The 19,435-nt window shown below is 34.4% G+C and overlaps 1 protein-coding gene and 1 pseudogene across 1 annotated transcript; both read right to left on the bottom strand.

Moving 5' to 3' along the window:
* Positions 1-9,431: 9,431 nt before the first annotated feature.
* LOC132175805 (guard cell S-type anion channel SLAC1) lies at positions 9,432-12,445 on the bottom strand. Its single transcript, XM_059587864.1, has 3 exons — positions 11,912-12,445; positions 10,379-11,184; positions 9,432-9,957 (listed from the first exon to the last, which is right to left on the bottom strand). The coding sequence occupies exons 1-3, from the start codon at positions 12,443-12,445 to the stop codon at positions 9,615-9,617; spliced, it is 1,683 nt and encodes a 560-aa protein (XP_059443847.1). The 3' UTR covers positions 9,432-9,614.
* A 6,905-nt stretch (positions 12,446-19,350) lies between these two features.
* The window catches only part of LOC132174384 (blue copper protein 1a-like), a 6,787-nt pseudogene continuing 6,702 nt past the window's right edge, over positions 19,351-19,435 (bottom strand).

The following is a 19,435-nucleotide window of genomic DNA, read 5'->3' as shown; positions in this document are numbered from 1 at the left end:
AGCTTTTGGGTTGAGTTAGGCCTAAAACCCATTTATAATATGGTATCAGAGCCTAGCCCAATTAGCTGTGGCCCACTGTCACCCATTGTCGCACGTGTTGGCTTGGATGTCCTCCCACCACACGTGAGGGGGTGTGTTGGAAGTCTCATATTGCCTGTGTATTAAGGAGATTGACCATTTATAAGGGTGAGGGGAAACCTCAACTCTTGAGCTAGCTTTTAGGTTGAGTTAGGCCTAAAACCCATTTATAACATGCATCTTGTTGATTGCATGTTTGATATTTTTCATACAACATCTACATCCTTTTATAGAGAGGATTTGTAGCTTATTCTAGAAAAAAAAATAACAGTTACAGAATCACCCACTAATGAGAGGACTGCAATCATGTACCATCCCCATATAAAACTTTGCAGTTTTCAAAGCAAGCTGCAAGTTTGTTTTGAGCCTCTTCAACCCCCAAATCTTCACGATTCTTAGAGTATTCCTGTACGCATTTTTTATTACATTTTTTCAATTCATTCTTTCGCCATCTGAGAGTGCCCTCCACTCGTTGTCCGTCACGTCCCTTCTTTCTTGGTACCTTGCCATCATCATCTGGAGAGAGAAAGAGAAGTCGACCGGGAAGTGGCAAGGGATGGAGAGAAGGGGGCATATGGGGAGCGGAAAAGGGAAACGGGGGGCTCTCCGCATGCTTCAGAACTAGAAAAAGAGTCACTAACAACATTGTCATCCCTATAAGTCTCTTCATACCATTTTCTTCCATTGTTCCTCTCTCTTTCTTGAGTGAATTTATTTGTTTCTTTCGTAAGTTAAAAGCTTTTATATACAAATTAAAGTTATAAGATATTTTGAAATTATAGATATTTTAGTTTGGAATTTTATTTACTCTTAAAAAAAGCCTGATTTTTTTTTTTTTTAAAATATTTTATTTAGGTAGAGAATTGTTTAAGCATAGTGAACTTGTAAAGGTTTGATGGCTAACTTGAATTTTGGTTATGGTCATGTCTCCTGGCTCTTGAGTTTTCATTATAGTTATCGAATAATTTCTAAGATTTTTTTTTTAGGCAAAGTTGTGTCTAATCTAGCATAAAAGTTGTATTCAAATTTATTTAAGCGAAGATTTGTTTAAACATTGTGCCCTTTAGAAACATAGGATGACACTAACGTGAATTTTGGTCTTGTCTCATAACTCTTGAGTTTTGCTTAAGGCTGGAGATCTGATAAATGTCTTTCTCATTTCACACGCATATACACATGAAAATACAAGTAAAAAGGCACTTGAAGAGACATTGTAGGTGTGCCTCTTTGTGTTTGAGTTTGGGAATCCTTTTGTTCCAGAATGAATTGGTGTTAATGATGATATCGTATTCTCGTTCTTGTCTTTCATGTTTTGGTTGTTGTTCTCATTGTTAAGAAGGAATACAAGAAATATGGATATCATGTTCTTGCGGGTGATTGTTTATGTGTCAAAATGATTACAAACTCAAGTGTAGGCTATCACAAGTGATTAATTAAATACTTCGTCAGACTGAGGTCGATCCTCAGAGCATGTAAGTCCATCGGTCCACACAGTTGTCCATGTACCAGTAGAAGATTCAGCAGCTACTGCTGCCCCTGCTTCCTCAGGCGGAACTCCAGGTTGAGGAGTTACTCGGAACGCTGCCAAGATATTAGTATCTTTGGTTTCATAGTCAGGAGTATAATAAGTTAATTTATAATCTTTAACACCAGCTTTGAATCCAACACTTGCTTTAGTCTCTGTTTGTGGTGACATAAGTCCCTCCCCACAACTCATGAATTAAGAATTCTCGCAACAACAAGGTCTACTCGACATGAATTAGGAGTTAATGAAACCTTTCACAGGAATCCTTTCACAAAATTATCAACTAATTAGAATGGTTCGTTATTAGACCATGATATTTGATTCGCCAAATACACCATTATATGATAAACAATCAAGTAAAGTTTTTATTATCGTGTAGGAAACAAATAAAATAAGTTGGTTGTTGTTTTTCAATTAATTAAGAAGTGGAGGAATGGAGTGAATGGTAAAGTAAGATTAAATTAATAAAAATAAATTAATCAAACTAGAGTTAAGATTAAAGTTAATGGAAAACATTAGGGATTCAAGGATCCGGCCATGTCGAGTTCTATTATTAGGAAAGCATTAGGGCGGAAGGAATGGGGTTTAGGGGGAAAACGACCCCCTTGACCCTGCCCGAATTTCTATAATCCATACACACAAAGTTGTATTGCCCACCCTTTAAAAAAAAAAAAAGAAAAAAAAGAAAAGAAAAAAATACTTCAACCACTTAATGCCCTAGACCTCTAGTGTTGGGGAGATAAACACCGAGGGGTGTCAAAAAAAGAGTAAATTAATATACATAATTACATATTAGTACACCACTTCTAGCCAAAAGCTTATGCTAATGGGCTTGGAGTCCACTTAAGTATATTTAAGTACTTTCATTCTTTATATTTCCTCAATGTGGGACACAAACATCACAAGTTTATGTGCAACAAATCTCTCCTTATTGTTAGAACTAGTGGCTCATATTCTTTCAGGCATAGAAAGTAATATTAGAACACCAGTGGGGTATTTTTGTTGTTTTTGACCTGGCCTTTGGGTCGAGGATGAGTTTTTTTTTTTTTTTTTTTCTTGACCCTTGGGTCGAGGAGGGTTAAATTGGTGTAGGGATTATCTCTCACGGCCAAAAAAGAAGATAAGGAAAAATATGAGCTACCTATGTGTTAGATCTATAATACTTTTGGAGGCCGGAGCAGATCTGTTTTATAACTGAAGTTGTGCATGGGTTAGTGTAGGCTGTTGTCATAAATAAACTTTGATTGTAATTATTTTCTGATTATATATATGACTTTGTAATTACATAGCACTTGACCATGTTATATTAGAGCTTTATGCTTTGTGAGCTGTTATGCTCTAGATCTTCTATGAATGAAATTTGAAAGATTCTCTCAAGAAATAATCCAATGATGTGATTATGTGCAACTAAAACAATGGGATGCCATAAAAACTTCGCATCATTCTGTGCAAATATATGAGTATTAAAACTAATTTAATATGCTAGTATATATATGTCTAATAAAAAATAGCCATATGAATGTATGATAGTTAATCATATCCCACGTAAATCTATCGATTGATATAGTATTTGTTTATCCTTTATAGAAAAAGAAGCCAATTTATAGACTAAATATTTGAAATTAATTAGTATTTGTTTTTGGTTGGAGCACGGGCCTGTTGGGGTAATCTCACATCGGTTGTAAAAGGGGCTGGTGGTCTTGTGCCTCTCTCAAACCCAAAAGCTAGCTTAAGAGGTGAGACATTCCTTCACACTTATAAAGTGATCAAAATACCCTTTCACAACCGATGTGGGATAACTCCAACAATCTCCCTCTCACATATCGGGCCCTGGGTCGGAGCAGACTTGTTGGTAAACCTGGGCTCTGATACCAGTGTTGGGTGGTTTTGGGCTTCTCTCAAATTCAAAAGCTAGCTCAAGAGGTGAGGCTTTCCCTCACACTTTTAAACTGACCACCAACTCCTTCCACAAGAGATGTGAGATAACCCCAACAATCTCCCCCTCACACATCGGGCCTTAGGTCGGAACTAGGGCAACCCGTTTCTCCCGTAGACTATTGAGTCGAGACTTGTTGGTAAACCTGGGCTCTAATACCAGTGTTGGGTGGTCTTGAGCCTCTCTCAATCCTAAAAGTCAGCTCAAGAGGTGAGGTTTTCTCTCATACTTATAAACTGACCACCAGTCTCTTCCACAACTGATGTGGGATAATCCCAACAGGGCGCATAAGAGATTTGATTGGGACAATGGAACTTGAAAAATATTGAAATTTTATATGGTAATAAAATTAAGAACATGTTAACTTTATCTGGATAATTGTTGGTTACCCTGTATTCCATTCACTACGTACTACAGGCGTCAACTACTTACCACGACTTCTAAACAACCCAATAAACTCTAAGAGGCTGTTTGAAATTACGTTTTAGAGACAGAGTTTTATAGTCAAAAATTGTTTTTTGGAAAAACAAATAAAACTTTTGTCAAAAGTGCGTTTTGGCCATTTTTAGGCTTCTTGGACCCTTAAAGCGCTATCAATTTTTTTTACCAAACAAGTAATTATTATTATTTTTATTTTTTTTCAAACGGACTTTTTCCTTGAGTTTTAAATGTACTTTTAGATCTCTTAAACGCACAGCCGAACATGCCCTAACTTGCCGGATAGCTTTACATAGTGACGCAAAACTTTGTTCACAATTATCAACTTTGTTTGATTTTTTTTAATGGGTACAACGACAAAAAAATGATAAAAGAACAAACACAAGAAAAGCGAACGTCTCTAATACCAAATGATTGAATTTGAAGGATTCTATCTGTTCAAATTAGACAATGGAAAAAAATAAAAATAAAAAGAGAGGATAAACTGATCGCTTTGAGCTGAGGGCATATCAACCTGCAAAAGTTGGATAAAATAATGGACTTTTTATACTCTTTGATTTTCATACAGCATCTACAACTTTTATAGAAATGATTGCAGCTTATTCTAGAAAAATAACTTTTACAGAATCACATACAACTGAGAAGACTGTAATCAGGCAACTATAACATAATAATGCGTACAAAAGGAGATTGCAATAACATGCAATTATTTTGATATGGGGTTGCATTAAAGAAATGTTAGGGGATCCTATTAGGGATCTACCCGGAGCCATATAACTGTTCGCATTTTTCAAGACAACCAACAAGTATGTCTTTTACCTCCATACTCTTCATAACTTTACCATTCTTATTCTTTCTCTCTTCCGATCTGCATGTTTTGATACATTTTTTCAATTTACCGACTCGCCACGCATGGCTTCCCGCTATTCGTCGTTGTTGAGCACTCTTATAATCTGGAGAGAGAAAGAGAAGTCGAGCAGGAAGTTACAAGGGATGGAGAGAAGGAGCCATATGGGTAGTGAAAAAGGGAAGTGGAAGATCCTCTGCATGCTTCAGAACAAGAAAAATAGTCACTAACAACATCATCATCACCAAACTTTTCTTCGTACTATTTTCATCCATTGTTCCTCTCCTTCTCTTTGATTGCTTATTTTTGGAACTCCAAGATGTATCCGCTTTTATATACAAGTCTTATCGAATATTTATTCTTAAAAAAAAAAAGAACAAGGAATTGTTTAACCATTGTGACCATTGAAAGGTTTGATGGCTTTAACCAACCATCATATTGTTTAAGTATAGTGACATTTGAAAGGTTTGATGACTTTTGGATAACGAGAATTTTTGTTAAGGTTATGTCTCTTCAGTACTCTTGTTTTTTTATTTTTTATTATAATCATCTAGTAATTTTTAAGAGTTTTATTTTTTATTTTTGGCAAAACTCGTATCTAATCCAACATTAAAGTTGCATTTGAATATCTCAGAATCGTTGTTTACTGAATTGTGCTCGGTTGTTAGAGCCTGCTTTGTCCAACGCTTTAATATCATAGGCTTTTTTGAAGGGTTTCTTCTCTTTGACAAGTCGTCTCTTTGTTATGGCGATGGCGTAGTCATTTGGAAACAGTGTGTGCCACACAAAGGCATGAAGAAGGGTGGAAAACTGGAAATGAACAAAACGGACACCATTGCCGATGACATAAAAGAAAGGGTAATTGCAAGGCCCTTGCTTGGAACTGAAGGGACTTCCGCTCCGTACTTGATGGTCGCCATCGAGGCTGTTGTCATGGGGAACGTGTAAGACCACCATGCCACGGAAAACCTGCAAAATAGAGTGGAGTTCAAACTCTTCTTCAACAAGAAATGCCAGAAAACTGAGTTTTTATTTGAAATAAAGTTTGAACTCAGGACAATTGTTATGATACTACATTAAATAATCGCTTATTCCAAAAGTTTAAGTGAAAGAAATTAATAAACTCTATAATTTAAACACAACAAGTGAAATTTTTAACTGAAATAATGATATGAGTTGAAAGACATAGACAAATAAAGAAAATAATAAACTTACAAAAAAAAAAAAAAAAAAGAAGAAGAATAAAGGTCAAATATAAAAAATATTCTAAATATTCTAACAATGTTAAATCACTAATATTGATTATATATTTTTGGAACTCCAAAATGTATCCATTATAATCTACAACATCTAAAGTTTTTATATACAAGTCTAATCGAATATTTTGAAATTATAGATATTTGAGTGTGAAATTTTATTTATTCTTAAAAAAGCCTGATTTTTCTTTTATTTTTTATTTAAGAAAAGCATTGTTTAAACATGGTGACCTTGGAAAGGTTTTGTGGCTTTTGGCCAACTTGAATTTTGGCCAATGTTATGTTTCCTAACTCTTGAGTTTTTATTATCGTCGTTATCTCATTATTTTTAAGAGTTTTTATTTTATTTTTTAAAATTTTTGGTGAAAATCATCTTTAATCGAGCATGAAAGTTGTATTTAAAATTTTAGGTATAGGTGAAAAGTTATAGTCTAATTGTCAATTTTAATTTCATATATGTAACGACTCACCCAATGACACATAATATTGTTTGCTTTTGGCTCACCCGAATCAGACTTCCAAGAAGGTCACCCATCCTAGTACGACTTTCGCAAAAACATGTTTAACTGAGGAGTTCTGATGTGTTCATGACCATCACGGCTTTAAAACATATTGTTGTCTAGAAGAGTGTGAGTATACGTATAAGCAGATGCCCATCCCCATCCCCATACCTGATGTAGGAGAAAATTGACAAAATTGTTATTTTAATTATGCATTTTAATTTTTCTATTTAATAAGGACAAGGTTTTCCTTTTTTCCATTAGGATTACATTTTTTTTTTTAAATAAGGATTGGGCTTTTCTTTTCCTATTAGAATTTGTTTCCCTTTTCCAATTAGGTTTGCCTTTCATTTTCCTTGTTAATTTAGGAGATACCTAGCCTATATAAAGGCATTCAGTACTCTTTATTATTTTTCAAAATTCAATTTATACTATCAATTAAATTTAAGTATTTCAAAGTTATTTATCTGTTTGCTTATTTGGGGCAATTAGGGACTTTCTCTTCCCTATTTGTTATTTTCTCTCTTCATGAATTCTATTTTCAATTTTCAGTTCTTAGTTTCTGTTACTATCAAACGCTGTTTGAACAATCTTAGTTCTGCCCGGCATTAGTTGGTATCAGAGCTTAGTGTCTTCTTGGGATGAATTTTTTTCATTATTTTATCATGACTAGTGGTCGTGGTTGATGTGAATAGGTTCCGAATGAGGAAGTCCCTTACTATGAGTGCAATATACAAGATGTGATGATTGAAGATTTGAAGACGCAGGTTGCAGAGTTAACCCAGCATCTAGTAGTCTATAACTTGGAGATGTATTGTGATATTGACGATCACAATTCAGACTCCAATTTCAAGAACCGGTATCACAAGCCTGTTTTGGTTCATGAATAGCGTGTTCAGGACGAGCGGCCTGAAGACTTAGGCTTCAGAGTTGAGCTTCCAGAAATTTCTAGTACTCTCATATCCTTAACTATTGTTAGCAAGTCTTAAGTCCATCTACCAAATCCATCTCATGTGGAGGAGGAAGATAAATTTATTGAGACTGTCTCTCCACCGATCTATGATATCTATCCTGACGAAGAGAATTTATTGGAGGAGGTAAGTTTCGTAGTTAATACTGAAAATTTTATTGAAGAAAATAATAACTATTACGTGTTTGATGAAGACCCTAAATTTGAAGTGTTTGATTTGGAGGTTGAAGAAATCAGTTTAGTGGATTTTCATGGGGTAGACAATATTCTATCAAATTCTCTTGATGATGGTGATTTTGATCAGTTTTATGTGGTAGATGAGAATATTATGTTTAAAATAGAAGAGATCGTTGATCCCTTTTGGGAGATCTTCATGGCATGTGAAAGGGAGAAAATAAGTGGAGTATGTGTGAATATTTCATTATCTCAACTTGTTATAAAGAATTTTCAAGATGATACACACATTCTTGTGGTAATTAAGGGAGTGTTATTTATATCAGAATGTTACATTATTTTACTTTTAAAGATAAAGAGATGGAATGGATTGATTAGTCATCTGAAGGATCGAGGCAGGAATCATCATAATGCGAGGACGGATTATCTCCAACTCGGAAAAGATGACTTGAATTCGAGGACGAGTTCTTTTCTAACCCGGAGAGACTGATGCAGAAGAAAATTGACAAAACTATTATTTTAATTATGCATGTGTGTTTTAATTTTCTTGTTTAATAAGGACTAAGTTTTCCCTTTTTCCATTATGATTATATTTTCATTTTTTTAATAAGGATTGAGTTTTTCCTTTCCTATTAGGATTTGTTTTCCTTTTCCAATTAGGATTTGTTTTCCTTTTCCAATTAGGTTTGCTTTTTCTTTTCCTTTTCCTTGTTAATTTATGAGATGCCTAACCTATATAAAGGCATATAGTATTTGTTATTTTACAATTCAGTTAATATTATCAATTAAATTTTAGTCTTTTCCTTTTCTTTGTTATTTTTATGTTTACTTATTTGGGGTAATTAAGAACTTTCTCTTCCTTATTTGTTATTTTCTCTCTTCCTGAATTCTCTTTTCAATCTTCAAGTCTTAGTTTATGCTGCTATCATACGATGTCAGAACAATTTTAGTTCTGCCTGACATCAATATTCAAGCGATGTGGGACTCCACAATCTACATTTTTAAAGAATACGTGAAAAAACATGATAATTTGATTCAATAACACTTACAAGAAAGATTTGAATCAACTCTTCCCTCATACGTCTTGTTGGTTCAGAAGAGAAATGCCGTCGATTTTTGTTATTCTTTTTTGTTCTTAATTTGGACTTAGGTTCAAAATTTTGTTTCTTCCTCTTTGTTCTAAATTTTTTCCTTGTAGGTGATTTCTCTTGAACATTTCCCACGCTCAGGGTATACCCTATTGCTCGTAAGCCGACCCAAATAATGACCTATTAGTGATGACAAATATTGGAATCCAGATCCCCTGGAATTCCTAGGAGAATTTTAGTTTATGAAATTTTAGATCTAAGCCATTCAATTTTATCAAAGAGCCATTATCCTGCCATGTGTCCCACTATTAATAAAATAATAAAATAATGATGATTATTAATATCATTAATATCATTAAAAATTTATTATTATTTTATTAGTAGTGGGACATGTGATAGGATAATGACTCTTGAATGAAAATTAATGGCCTGAATCTGAAATTTCAGAAACTAAAATTCCCCTAGGAATTCCAGGGGATCCGGATCCACAAATATTGTGGTCGATGATAATATTTGGATTCTGCACTGACGGATTTGGAACTTGAAACGATTTGTTGACACTTAATCAGCACAAGGCAAGAGTCATATTTTTTGAACAACTTGTACTATAAATTGACAGTTCTTAATTGACATTAATTTTAGATCGTGATCAAAGTAAAACCACAGTTTTCCATCTAGTTGGATGTCTATTATTGGCTTGAAAAGCGCAAGTATTGCAAAGCTAAATAAAGAAAAAGGCACTAAAACTATCTGCTTAATTGTTCCAAACTAGTTTTCTATATGGTTTCTATGGTGTCATTAACTATCCCATTTTCTCAGAATCCTTGTTTACTGAATTGTGCTTGGTCGTTAGAGCCTGCTTTGTCCAACGCTTAATGTCATAGGCTTTTTTGAAGGGTTTCTTCTCTTTGACAAGTCGTCTCTTTGTTATGGCGATGGCGTAATCATTTGGAAACAGTGTGTGCCACACAAAGGCATGAAGAAGGGTGGAAATGAACAAAACGCACACCATTGCCGATGACATGAAAGAAAGGGTAAGTGCAAGGCCCTTGCTTAGAACTGAAGGGACTTCCTCTGCGTACTTGATGGTCGCCACCGAAGCTGTTGTCATGGGGAACGTGTAAGACCACCATGCCACGGAAAACCTGTAAAATAGAGCGGAGCTCAAACTCTTCTCAACAAAAAATAAAGATTGAACTCAGGACATTTGCTATGATATATTATGTTAAATTATCACTAATTTCACAAGTTTAAGTGTAAGAAATGAACTCTATCATTTAAACACAACAAGCATTTTTAACTGAAATACTCATGAAATGGCATGGGGTGAATGGAAAAAGAATAAAAAGTTACAAAAAAAAGAAAAGAAAAGAATAAAGGCGAAATATAAAAAAAAATATTCTAAATATTCTAACAATGTTAAATCACTAATATTGATTCTAAAAACTTAAAAATTTTAAAATAACTAGTGATTTATCAGACAGACATCTAAAATTTTCACTGATGAATTCCTTAGGTAAGGTTTTTTAAAGGATTAAAAGGCCATTAGAGTAGGAAATAGCTTACTTAAAGCCTGTGAAAAAGTTGATTCGCACAACCAGGGAGACATAAAGAAACAAGGCGATGAAGTAGCAAGTCCTTGACAACCCGTCAAACTCTTGATAGATTGTCTGCCAAGCAAGGCTTGCAGCAGATGGAGCAGCAATAAACATGGAGTACACAGGGTGTAGTTCCTTAGGTAATGCTTCACTGGTGGGCAATCTCTGATACAACGTCACAAACAGCACAAGATAATGTGCGAAGCCTACCGCCCACAAGAACTTGGCAGCCTCATTCCATCCCACTTTGGAAGCTAAGATAGCACCGACAAAGTTGCCGACGACCGAGAGGTGAGAAGAGGGGTTCGCCACCTTACAAAGCCGTCGCTTCCCGCCGGAAAGCCACTGGCCATAGATCTTGAGTTCAAGCACGAAATACGGAGCCATGAAGATGCACCATATGGCAGGGTGTAGGGTTTTGGGGGCTAGCATGGGAGGTAAACCAAGGGCTAGGAACATGCAGACGACCCAAGGGGCAAAGAAGAAGTTAACCCTAACAGGGTGGAAGTACTCTCTTCTGACGGCTTCAAAGTAGAATATGCATTTGAGTATGTAGGTGAAGGAGACGGAGATTAGGACTGCAAGGGCTAATAGCCAGAGGCCAAGGTTGATTAATGGGGTAATATGGAGAAATTTTGTAGCAGGGCTTGTTGCCAGGGCACGCCATAGGACAGCTTGGCTGCTAAGTCCGAGACAAATACCAAAGCATCCAATTGGGAAGCGAAGGAGGAAGGGCCACTTCTCATCTTTGGGAAGGAGAATATCCTCATCCTCCTGCACGATATAATTTATACATATACATCACATACATGTAAGTTAGGATAATAACAACAAATATATTCAGCTAGCCTTGACTTAAATTGAAGAGGCCAATCAGATTGTTTTGTAAGACTAAAAATAAAAATATCAATATGTTCACCCATTGTCACAAGAGCATTTCCAAAAGAATAGTTAAATCCATAATAATAGTTAAATTTGACTATTATGAGTGTTTTTTTTGTCTCCAGCAGAATATACAACTTAACATTTTTTCATCTAGTGTGAACAATAAATAGGCTGATTAGACTATTCACTATTCACACTATAAATTTTATTTATTATTTTTTCTCTCTCACTTTCTTTCTTTTAGTCACTCTCTCTCCTGCTATTTCTTTCATACTATTTCCCATACAAAATAATATTTTAAAAAATTAAAGCATAGGATAAAAAATTTGCTGTAGTGTGTATGAAAAAATGAATAGTTAAAGTAAAAATTTGTACTTTTTTTAGTACCTATTTTACCTACTTCTGTTGGAGATGCTCTAAGGAAGGTTTGATAATATTTATGCTATACCTCAAAGGTATATTTGACCAGTATAGATCAATAAAAATAGAGGTCTTGAGATCGAATATTATATTCATAATTCATTTTTTATTTCAATTAAATATTGGATAATAGTTAATTGAGATCGATACAACATTTCTACAAGCTTTATCCATGCAAATGTGAGTGGAGTTTTACCTTGACTTGGTCTAGCTCAGGTCCTCTCAGAGCAGCAAAGTATCTTCCTGCAGGAACACTTTGATTGACAGACTCATCAAGCCCGGAAGATGGATCAGTCCTTTGAGGCTCCACTTCCCTCTCCTTTCTTGATGGCAACAAAGAATTCTGCTTACTCAGAGTCGCTTTCGTCTTGAAAATACTGAAGTCTCCTTTACGACCTTCAAAACCAATCCTATTGGCCGAATCAAACCCTCCAAAACTTCGTCCACTTCTGGAAAGAACCCTCTTCTCTTCTTTGGCCTTAGACTCTCGATTGAGCAGCACTGAAAAACCCGTCTCTAACGAAACTTGCCTGTTTAAACCCCTATGTGGCCTCTTGGGGTCTCTAACTTTGATGGGTCTGTTCAAACGCTTATGATCAGCTTTGTCTACCCTTCTGTTTGTTCCCTTCTTTTCTTCATCATCATCATCATCTTCTTCTTCTAGTAACACTTCATGGATATCTACAAAGTGGGTTTCAAGAGAAGTAGGAGAAGTTGCCGTTCTTTCCATTTTGCTTCCTCTAAGACTTGAATTGATCTTTATGTTATATATTAGTATGATATCTTCACATGTCGGTTTGTGTTTTCAACGGTGTGGGACGATGCTTCACGAGAAGTGGTAGAAGAAGAGGTGTAGCTTCTGTGGGTGGTTGGTTGTTTAATTGGTAGACGAAATGGGAGCCAATGCTTTCTTGGAAAAGTTGGTCTTTGGAGGGATATCCCGTGAACTCATACAAATCGATCTTGTGGCTTTGAGCTTAAGAGAGACCAACGTGGAAGGAGATTGGAAGATTAAATTGTGCCATATATATATATGCATATAGAGAGAGAGATTTCTACAATTCACGGGCTGTACGTAGAGAGGAACAAAGAACAAAGGCAGACTAATTAATTACTACAATTTTATTTATTTATTTTTTTAAAAAACACACTTTATAACTACAAAAGTTACAGGGCCAAACGGGCCCTAAGCCTTGAAAATGGCTCTCTGGTTTCCCTTGTTACCATTTTCATTCATGCTATGAAAAGGAAAATGTTACTTACACAAATTCGATGCATAAAATTGGCTGCAAATGGATATTATTGATAGCAAAATACTGGTACATAGGTGGTTTTTTTTTGTCTTCTCTGGCTTTAGTTGTGTTTTAAAGCATGTTTCAGAGTCTGCTTTTTGCAGATTATGTAAACAGTTAATTATTTTGTTCGTTATATAGATCTCTATGTTAGAGATAACGCAAAATGTGTTCCTATTACTTGGCTTGTTTGTTGAGTAGTGGGTTTGTGTTTCCTATTTAATAGCTTGTTATTTGTTTCAGCATTATCTTAATTGTACGGTTGAAGTCCTTAAGTCTAGGAGTTTAGTTACTTAGTGCCCCATGTTATTCTAGTAGTTAAAGTGGATCATTGTTTTTAGGAGTAAGTGATTCAATTGTAGTCTATTTAAATGTTTTACTTAATGAATTATATATCACTTTATCCAGAATATATCTGATCTCACTTTGTTTACCTCTCTCATCCTAACAGTTGTAGAGAGAAGACTATTGCTTGTGCATCTATTTTTTTTATTTTATTTTTATTTCCAACACTCTCATTCATAAAAAAGAAAAAAAGAAAGAAAGAAGAAAAAAGAAAAGAAAAGAAGTATGGCCTTAACTAATCAAAGTGAAGTATATCCATCTCTGTTCTGCCTCACGTTATTGTGGTTTCGATTAGTGACATCAACGTTCCTCTTATATTGTTTTTTTTTCTCCCCTTTTCTATTTTCTTTGTTTTCTTTTTGGGTCTGTTTTTGTGTATTACTTGCTAAGAAAAAAAATCAGTTAAAAAAGTTACGTAAAAAGATATATATATATATATATATATATATATATATATATATAAGGGTTGTAAGTATATTTTACAGTACTTTGAATTTTTCTTAGTGAGTTAGTTTCTTGAGTTTGGCTTTTCCAGAGTAATTTTACCTTCGATGTAATATTTAAAAAGTTTTCACCTCGTCAACATATCTCTGTATTAATTGTGGCTGATGCTCATTACTCTGCGGTTAGCATAATTTCTATTTCTGCATAATTCTGGTTGTGTGCTATTTGGATCAGAACTTGTGCCTTCCACTTTCTAAAATTTGAAATACCGAGCTCGCTCTTATTATTGATAAAGGGCATAATTTTTTAACCTTCTCTTTTTTCGATTGATGTTTCTTTCTTTTATTTTGGGCTTACAAGGAATAAGATACTATTAGGTTACAACATAACTGGAATAACTATTGCAGAATCACTTACTAATGAGAAGATTACAATTAGGTCAATATTATAAGATAATACTGAAAGTACAGAGTTTGTAATAATATACAATTATTATGATTATCAATTATATTGTAGAGATCATGCATATATACTACTAAAAAAATAACCTATACCGATGCTTATATTAAAATACCGACCCTTGTTTTGTTACCAACACTTTTTTCAGAGTGCATCTTACACAAGTTCCGGGAAAAGATAAGTCGCAATAGATCATTTTTTTAGTATATATATATATATATATTAAAGCCGAATTAGATTCAGAAATACTTAGATATTGTGACATGTGGCGTGAACCCCAAATGATAAACATGTTTTTTAAAGCATAATTTTAATAATTTTTTAAGAGTGAACCGGTTTTTTAATAGTGTTAACCGGTCATTAACTTAGCTTAATTAAAGGCAAAGAATTATATTTCAATAAATTTTCTTATATTTGATTTCATTAAATTCAAACATTTAATGTACAATATTAAGTATTGTCCAAATCAAATAAGGAAACAAATAATACAAATCAAATTATTATATATCTATTAATACTTATAGTCACTTTAATATTTTTAATTCAAATTTAGAAAAGGTTAGAGAAGATGATTTTTTTTTTTCTACATATATTTTGTGCATGTAATAATAGACAATTTATAAAATAAAAATTGTTTTTTTTTTCTTTCTAAATAATAAGCCGTTGAAAAATAATTTGATTAATAATAGATTATTTACAAAATAATAAGGCCTATGAAATAAAGATCTCCCAATTATTTCTGATTTTTTTTTTTCTCTCTCTCACCGATTTAATTTTTTTTTTCTCTCTCTCTCTCTCTCTTCCCACGTCACTCTCTCAACTCTTCAAATTTAACAACCTAAAAATTCAACCTGAAGTAATGAGAAACCCTCCTATGCGGTCATGTTGCAAAATGGGTGTTTTGCAGCACCCAATAGCTGCAAGACACATCACATAAAGCAAATAAAATGCACAAAAATACTCTACAACCTAATACACTTGATTTTATCTTGTCTCCCACCTTCTCTTTTTCTCTGGTTCTTCATCGAAAATTTGCAGTACTTCTTCTCTTTAATTCTCTCCCACTTTCTCTTCTTCTTTCTTCTTTGGGTCACGCCGGTCGTGGGTCTGCAGACCCACAGGTCTCCTTTCTCTAGCCGGTTGCCCTCTCCAGTGGATCCATTTAAGGTGATAAAATTTCCTAAGGGTTAATCTTCCACTCTAGGTTTTAGTTTTGAATCCAAAAACGATTTTGAGTTTTGAGGCATTATAATCTGATTTTGAAAGTGAATTTTGCAGAAAAAGGTGTTGGAGGTGGTGACCCCGCCGGAGATAGTGACCCATGGCCGGGTTTGGCGAGACCCATCCGCTGGGCCATGCCATACCCATGCCCGGGTCTAGCGAGACACAGCCATTGGGTCATGCTAGACCCACGGCCGAGTCTGGTGTGACCCAGCGTGGGTCTGGCCATGACCCGCCTGGGTCTAGCCTAGACCCACGGCGTACGGGTACGTAGCCGATCGGTGGGTCTCTCTCCGGCGCCGGTGGTGTGGTTGTGGGTTTACTGGAGTTGGTTTGTTTTTTGGTTTGCTATTTTGATTTCATTTTGTCAAAATGAGCTTGGTGACGTGTCACCACAAGAGTGGATGCTGCAAAACACCCATTTTGCAGCATGACGCATAGTAGGGGCTCCCTAAAGTAATTCCTCTTCTTAATCTTCCATGTGTATGAAAAAAATTGATTAATAATAGATTATCTACAAAATAATAAGGCCTGAAAAATAAAGAACTCCCAATTATTTGAGATTTTTTTTTTTCTCTCTCTCACGAATTTAAACTTTTTTTTTTTTTTTTTGGTCTCTTCTCACGTCTCTCTCTCAACTCTTCAAATATAACAACTTAAAAAATCAACCTGGAGTAATTATTCTTCTTAATCTTCCATGTGTATTTTTTTAAAATCGTATTTATTAATATTGCAATCTCAAACGAATCTTTAATAAGAATAACACAACCCTCTCAAAACAATTGTAATTGAGTATTAACTGTATTTGTGGGTTGTTTATTTTTTTTAGTTTGTTCTTTGATGAAAATTGCAACTTCTAAATTAATATAATAAATTGTTTGGATTTTTAGTAGGCTAATGGAAGATTATAGCGTGTTTATTTGATTTTTGTGCCAAAAAAAAAAAAGAAAAAAAGAAAAAAGAAAGAAAGAATAGAAACTCTTTCAAAGCACTAAAGAGATAATTAAACATTGAGCCTGAGAGGATTTATTGATCGCGTTAAATGCTGAGTGCAATATTTTGTTTTATTAGGTACTTATAAAATAAAAAGATTTTTTTTTTTTTTTTTGCACTGCATTTGATCCCGTACAGGGTTTCTATTTAATTGAAAATTTTGTTGCTTGGATTTATCTTTGTGTATCTATGTATAAATTTTTCACGACAGTAAATTGATTATTTTTAGAGAAAACTTTTTATCAGGACCATCAAGATAATACATCTTTTATAGACTCCAATCAATAACCGTCACATATGCAAAAACATAAAAAGTGCACAAAAATAGCTTGGACCAAAATACATTAGATTTTAGGGTAATAAAATCTCTAAAGGGTTAACCTTTCACCTTTAGGTTTTAGTTTTGAATTAAGAAACGAGTTTTGAGGAATTAGAAATGGGTTTTGGCGGGTGTTGAGGCATTAGAAACGGGTTTTGAGGCGGGTTACGCCCGGCGGGTTTGAGGCGTTCACCGCCAGCTAGACCCCTTGGGTCTCGCTGGTCCGGCCAGACCCACGGCGTGGGTCAAGCCTGGGTCTTGCCGGCTACAGTTTTTTTTTTTTTTTTTTCCTCTGATTTGGTGTGATTGTTCTCACTTTTATTTTTTTGCATTTTTCTTAAATTGATGATGTGTCACATGATAATTGGAGGCTGTAAAATGGATATTATCAGGATGGACCTGATAGTAGGGGCTCTCTTATTTTTATGTTTATTTCTCTAGAAAGTTTATTTGTATTGAAATATAATAGGTATCATACCAATAAGATTTTATGTTTTAATTCATTTGAATATTTTATTGGATTTTTTTTTTTCCTTTTTGTGATTTACTTGGATTTTCTAGCATTTTTTGAAAGTTTTGAAGAGATTTCTTTGATTGCATTAAATATTGAGTGAAATATGTGTTTTATTTTGTATTAAAAAGAAGAGAATATTTTGTTTATTTTACTCGGTGTTTTTCTAAAATGATTAGAACTTTATGAGTTTTATTTGTATTGAAATATAATAAGTATCACATCAACAATATTAGAGTTTCCTACTAATTTTCTATTAATATTTTGATAATCAGAATTCAAGTTTTTTTCTTGCTATGTTTTTTTTTTTTCTTTCATACTTTTCATTAAATACACGTTTGGTAAACTTCAAAAAAGAAAAGTACATGTTTAGTAATGTATTCGTGTATAACATTTAATATGTATTTTCATTAAAAGAGGTGTGATAAATTTTGCACACCTATTTTAACTTATAATGAAAAGTAAGATGAAATGTGTTTAAATTTTTGAAATTAAATTGTAATGAGAAATCCCGCGCTATGCGCGGGTTATGTGCTAATTAGAATAATAGGGGAGAATCTCAATTATTTGTGAATAGTCTCTTCAATACCTTCATTGTGTACATGATTACATATAAATAGTGCCCACTTATTGAAAGATATAAACAACAGAAAAAGATAGAGATCACCTAGAGATTCTATCTCCACTTAGAGAGACATGATTGCACTCAACTAAGGGATAAGGGATATATAGTGATCACATAGTGGCATGATAACAAGCAAATGGACTAAAAGGATAACACGAGATAAAAGGTAGATTTGCAATTAAAGTCTCCCAACACTCAAGCTGGTTGCAGATCCAAGAGAACTTCAAATGGGCAGGAACTCTTTATGTTCAACTACTTGTGCGACTTCTAATAACAATTGAACTAGTTGTAGGCATGATAGAATTAAAACTAATAAACTAGATCCAAATTCCAATATTGTTGATCATGGACTCTGCAACTAATAATACAATTATCATCAGCCATGTAAGTGTTGGCAGTGTGCAAAGCAACCACGAAGATCGTCCGGATCCTTGTAACCCTTATGGCATTTTCTAAGACAACCTTGTAACTCTTTGCGCAATGCTAAACCACTCAACGTAGTTTTTGCAACTCTCTTCAATCGGTGTTTACCACCATCATCTAGAGAAAAAGGGAGAAGTCGAGCGGGAAATGGCTTGGGATGGAGAGAAGGGGACATATGGGGAGCGAAAAAGGAAAGCGAGCGGTCCTCCAGCTTTAGAACTACAAAAAGAGTCATTGACAACATTATCAACATCATAAGTCCCTTCATACCTTTTTCATTCATTATTCCTCTCACTCTCTTGGGATTGTTGCTTTCTTGGGAACTCCAGGATGAATACATAATCTATACCTCTTATATACAAGAGTTATATGATGTTTTTCTTTTTTATTTGGGTAAATAACTTTTTAAGCATGTTAACCTTGGAAAGGTTTGATGGCTTTTGGTTAACGTGAATTTTAATTTAGTTAAAGTGAATTTTCGTTAAGTTCTCTTGACTCTTGAGTTTTTATTATAGACATCCAACAACTTTTAAGAGTTCATTTTGTGCAAAAGTCATGTCTAATTGAGTATGAAAGTTTTATTTGATTTTATTTAAACAAAGAGTTGTTACTGCGAAACGTTTGATGGCTTTCGGGTCACATGAATTTGATTAAGGTCATGTTTATTATAGTCATTCAGTAATTTCTAAGATTTTTTTTTTCTTTTCTTTTAAAGTCATGTATAATTGAGCATAAAAGTTGTATTTGAATTAGTAGGAGAGGACGCGACTTTAGGTGAAAATTTATAGTACTCTCATGCCGAAACTCTTCCGTTTCGACTCGAAGGCCGAAATAATGATCACATCCACAACTCAAAGGTCTAGACCAAAACTAATTAACCTGAAGGCAACAAAATAAGGAAATAAAATAAGAAAAGAAACAGCACACTTCGATCATGCACACGCCGGGAACCAAAAACCGGAGGGGCGTTGAAAGCTCATCACGGCGGGGACGCGTCGAAAGGTCAAGCAGTGGACGGTGGGCGGCGAACAGGCGTGGAGAAGTCCGGCAAAGCAGGACCTGAAAACAACCACAAATAAGAAAAAAAA

Source organism: Corylus avellana, chromosome ca3, assembly GCF_901000735.1.
Source record: "Corylus avellana chromosome ca3, CavTom2PMs-1.0".
In the NCBI taxonomy this organism is placed as follows: domain Eukaryota; kingdom Viridiplantae; phylum Streptophyta; class Magnoliopsida; order Fagales; family Betulaceae; genus Corylus; species Corylus avellana.
The sequence above is the reverse complement of the archived record's forward strand: the minus strand, read 5'-3'. Positions and strand labels throughout refer to the sequence as shown.